The 5000-nt window shown below is 49.4% G+C and overlaps 1 protein-coding gene across 1 annotated transcript in view; it reads left to right on the top strand.

Moving 5' to 3' along the window:
• Positions 1 to 1281: 1281 nt before the first annotated feature.
• adam15 (ADAM metallopeptidase domain 15) overlaps positions 1282 to 5000 on the top strand; it is a gene marked incomplete at both ends in the record, with an annotated part of 45130 nt that continues 41411 nt past the window's right edge. Inside the window, one exon of the mRNA XM_084441986.1 lies at positions 1282 to 1546. Coding sequence (XP_084298112.1) covers positions 1282 to 1546 — 265 coding nt within the window. The remainder of the gene's footprint in view (positions 1547 to 5000) is intronic.

The raw sequence follows: 5000 nt of genomic DNA on the forward strand, positions 1-5000 counted from the left end.
TTAATATTATTAATATTATTAATATTTTTTTAAATTATTTTTAATTATTAGGCTATTATTATTAGGCTATTATTATTAGGCTATTAGTATTATTATTATTGTTATTATTATTATTATTATGTTTATTATGTTTATTTGTATTGTCTAATGTTATATGGTGCTTTTACAGCAAATAAACACTTACTGTCCAGATAAATAGTTTAAAAAAATTCTTAGGGGGCCTAAGACCTTTGTACAGTTCTGTATATATTTCATTTTTATGTGATTTTAATGTCGTTTTAATGTGAGCAGTGCAATTGAAATTCCATTACATCTTATTACTAAAATCAAACAATGGTCAAGTGTTCTCACCAAAATACTTCTCCTTCATCAATGGATGGATCCCTGTCCAGAGTGATATTAGAACCTTTAGAACCAGAACCTGTAGCTGGGTCGGCCTCATCCATCACACATCTGTCTGGGTCGGCCTCATCCATCACACATCTGTCGGTCCAGACGCCTCTGAAGTGACACGATCCAGCAAAGGTCCCGAGGGGATGTGGGGACAGTAGGGGTGATTCATATCATCACATTATACGGTTCGTGTAAACTACATAACAGCTAATCTCATGTCCAATGCCCGTGTCCCCCATGTGCTTAGTTCAAGTGGAGGGATATTGTCCGGTGTTTACAGTAGAGGTGTCATGAGCGGGCGGTCCGGGCGGGGCGGAGTTAAGGCCGAGCCAGAGGATATCCCGCCTCGCTGTGTGCCTCTAGGAGCTCAAATGCGATTATCTGAGCACTCACAACACATAGACCCAGCGGCCAGTCCGTCCTTCAGATACCAGCGGATATGGGAAGGGTAGTTTCCGTATAGACTGCGACGTAGTCTGACCACAACAAAACCTGGATACACATCCTACCGGACGGCTCTGGGACGACCCTCCCGCATTCAGACCTGCCGGAGCCCGGGTGAAGCTATGCTTTGGGGAACCGTCTCGTAACGGGACCACCGGACCATAGCGGGGCAGGTGGAAACACCGGGATCTCAGATCATCCGTCTGGACACCAGGATCTCACATCATCCGTCTGGACACTTCTCTTCATAGTACAGAGTTTTTATGAATGTAGGTGGGCTGGACTACATATGGACATGTCATGGACTTTCCTTTGCCCTGCATTCGACACAGTAAGGAATCCACCCCAGCCCTTCTGCTACAACCTGTTGCCTTGTTTTGAGTTCATCTGAATGTCGTATTAGCTGTTTTGTGACAGCTTTTACGCACACTGGAACTGAAGGCGATGGTGACGCACTGTAAGTGTGCGACCATGTCCGCGTCCCGGGCGCTGGCCAGCCTGCTGTTACTCCTCACGGTAACGCTCGGTCTCTCCAACACGGTAACGCTCGGTCTCTCCAACACACTGACATTACCGGGTAACAGCGATGACGAATTTATCCTGGAGGAAAAGAGAAGTAATTGGAAGTCCAATAAGGCGGAGATGAAGACGCGTCAGGACCCGTCCAGCACGCCGGCTACTGCACAGTCATCTCACCCCTTACATTCAAGTAAGTGCAATTAAATGAGGCTAACATGTAGAATTATTATTCAAATTCAAATCATATTTGTAAAAGTTCTACTATATGACTTTTGAATTGTGCAAGCAGGTCACTTCCTATAGAGGCCACTGAGATCATGGCTCAATTAAGTTTATTAGACAAAGGCATAATTGATATTCCGGACTGGTAATGAAGTCTGCACTAGCCTATTATTGATTGTTTTTGCACAGTGAGAGGGGATTTGACTTGAGTTTTGTCTTGTTGAAGAGGACGGGGATCATGTACCCCTTTCCCGGCAGCACGTGCTCCTCTCATTTACAAAATGACAAAAGGCACGTCCCCCCCTCCCTCCCTCCCTCCCTATGAGCTGCCCCTGTCCCCCCCCCCCCTCCCTGTGAGCCCCCCCTGTCCCCCCTCCCTCCCTATGAGCTCCCCCTGCCCCCCTCCCTCCCTGTGAGCCCCCCCTTCCCAGGACATGGGCGGGGCGGCATCCTAAAGCTTTGGCACAATGTGCTCCTGTCATCCTGCCAGATCTAAGGTGTCAGACTAAATTATCCAGAGCGGCATTTTCTATTTGACATAACAATTCACACGAACCACACGATGCACACCAGTACAAAAACAGGTCATTAAACCGCAGTCATGCCAAACCTCTATACAGACACCGCAGGCTTTCTGGAGGGTTGCTTTTATGTGAAACATTGTGTCTGGTGTGTTTGTTTGATACTGGGGCTGATACTCTGGTGTGTGTGTTTGATACTGGGGCTGATACTCTGGTGTGTGTGTTTGATACTGGGGCTGATACTCTGGTGTGTGTGTTTGATACTGGGGCTGATACTCTGGTGTGTGTGTTTGATACTGGGGCTGATACTCTGGTGTGTGTGTTTGATACTGGGTCTGATACTCTGGTGTGTGTGTTTGATACTGGGGCTGATACTCTGGTGTGTGTGTTTGATACTGGGGCTGATACTCTGGTGTGTGTGTTTGATACTGGGGCTGATACTCTGGTGTGTGTGTTTGATACTGGGGCTGATACTCTGGTGTGTGTGTGTGTGTGTTTGATACTGGGGCTGATACTCTGGTGTGTGTGTTTGATACTGGGTCTGATACTCTGGTGTGTGTGTTTGATACTGGGGCTGATACTCTGGTGTGTGTGTGTGTGTGTTTGATACTGGGGCTGATACTCTGGTGTGTGTGTTTGATACTGGGTCTGATACTCTGGTGTGTGTGTGTGTTTGATACTGGGGCTGATACTCTGGTGTGTGTGTTTGATACTGGGTCTGATACTCTGGTGTGTGTGTTTGATACTGGGTCTGATACTCTGGTGTGTGTGTTTGATACTGGGGCTGATACTCTGGTGTGTGTGTTTGATACTGGGGCTGATACTCTGGTGTGTGTGTTTGATACTGGGTCTGATACTCTGGTGTGTGTGTGTGTTTGATACTGGGGCTGATACTCTGGTGTGTGTGTTTGATACTGGGTCTGATACTCTGGTGTGTGTGTTTGATACTGGGTCTGATACTCTGGTGTGTGTGTTTGATACTGGGGCTGATACTCTGGTGTGTGTGTTTGATACTGGGGCTGATACTCTGGTGTGTGTGTTTGATACTGGGGCTGATACTCTGGTGTGTGTGTTTGATACTGGGGCTGATACTCTGGTGTGTGTGTTTGATACTGGGGCTGATACTCTGGTGTGTGTGTTTGATACTGGGGCTGATACTCTGGTGTGTGTGTTTGATACTGGGGCTGATACTCTGGTGTGTGTGTTTGATACTGGGGCTGATACTCTGGTGTGTGTGTGTGTGTGTGTTTGATACTGGGGCTGATACTCTGGTGCCCCAGATGAACTCAGTCAGTTAGCAAGCAACAGTCAAGACAGCAGCTGGACTGTGTTTGAGGCAGCCTTTTACAAGGAATGCAGCTGTATGTGTGTGTGTGTGTGTGTGTGTGTGTGTGTGTTAGCGAGAGAAACAGAAAAAAACAGATTAAAAGAGACTGCTGAAGGAAAGCAGAAAGCAACCAGCTGTCAAAAGTACACACAGCATATGGCTGTGTGTGATCTGGCTCACAGGCACTTTTGGTTATATATATATTTTATACAATTCTTTTTACATCCGGACATCAATCAATAAATAAAACGCTGTGAAAATGAAATAAAAATCAGTAATCCGTGGAAGTCGCAGGAATGGAATGAATCGGTCCAATCATTTAGGGGTACTACCTTGAAATGATTGGATGGCTTACCTGCCTGTCAACCTACCTACCGCCGGACAGGCACATGGTCAGCTTGATCATGGAGCTTGTCCGAAACCGCAGCTTCACCCTCACCACCGGTAGCGGACAGCCAAGCAACTTGCGACGCCTTAAGAACGGCAAGGATCTGTCCTGCCCCCCCTCCTTTACAACATCTACACCTACGACCTGCTGACCACAGTCTCCAGGAAGTGTGCCTACTCAGACGACCTCGCGCTGGTGTACTCAGCTGGAGACTGGCCGGCCGTGGAGGAGACCCTGAGCCAGGACATGCAGACAAACCTCCCGACATGGAGATTGAAACGGCAAACGTGAGCCCCGAATACACCTCAGAGGAACATCCCGCCATGCTGCGCCCAACCAGCCTACCTCGGCGTGACCCTGGACAGGTCGCTCACCTTCCGCCGACACCTCGACTCACTGAGCAAGAGGTTAACAGCTCGTGTGGCGTTGATGAGGCGACTGGGCCGATCAGGCTGGGGCGCCGGCGCAAAAACCCTGCGTACGGCAGCCCAAGCCCTGGTCTACTCCACCAGGGAATACTGCTCACCGGTGTGGTGCCCCAGCGCTCACACCCGCCTCATCGACCCGCCTATCAACCAAGCCTTGCGCATCGTGACAGGATGCCTGCGTCCCACTCCTGTGGACAACCTTCCCATCCTCGCAGGCATCCAGCCCACTGGCCTCCGCCGCACAGGAACCACAGCACGCCTCGCCTGCCGGGCCGTGGAGCCTGACCACCTGCTCCACGACAGACTCACTGTGGCGCCGAGGAACAAACCGCCGACCACGTCATCCAGGACTGTCCCACATACCGGACACCCAACGGAACGTGGCCTGACGGTCGTGGATGAGGAAACGGTGACGTGGCTCCTGGAGGTGTGCTGGATATATAGCCCTGGTGACCTCTCACCCGGGCTCGGGGGGGTAAAAGGATAGCCCCCCGGCCCCGAGCCTGGGGGGAGAGGATGAATCAACCAACCTACCTGCCTAGCGAGGGTCATTTGGTTTCCCCCAGTTTGGCTTTGGAGGGAGGCCTAAAGGGAGGGGCGGAGATTTTTGGGGGGGTTGGATTTTCAAAATGTCCTACTCCACCTTTAATGATTGTTTCAATGCTTAGTTTAGACTGTGGCCTTTTCCTGCCACATTGAACCCATTTAATGAAAATTACAGACTTTCTGTATTTACTATCCCAATCCTACCATGTTAG

This window comes from Borostomias antarcticus (assembly GCF_949987555.1).
Source record: "Borostomias antarcticus genome assembly, chromosome: 8".
NCBI classification, from domain to species: domain Eukaryota; kingdom Metazoa; phylum Chordata; class Actinopteri; order Stomiiformes; family Stomiidae; genus Borostomias; species Borostomias antarcticus.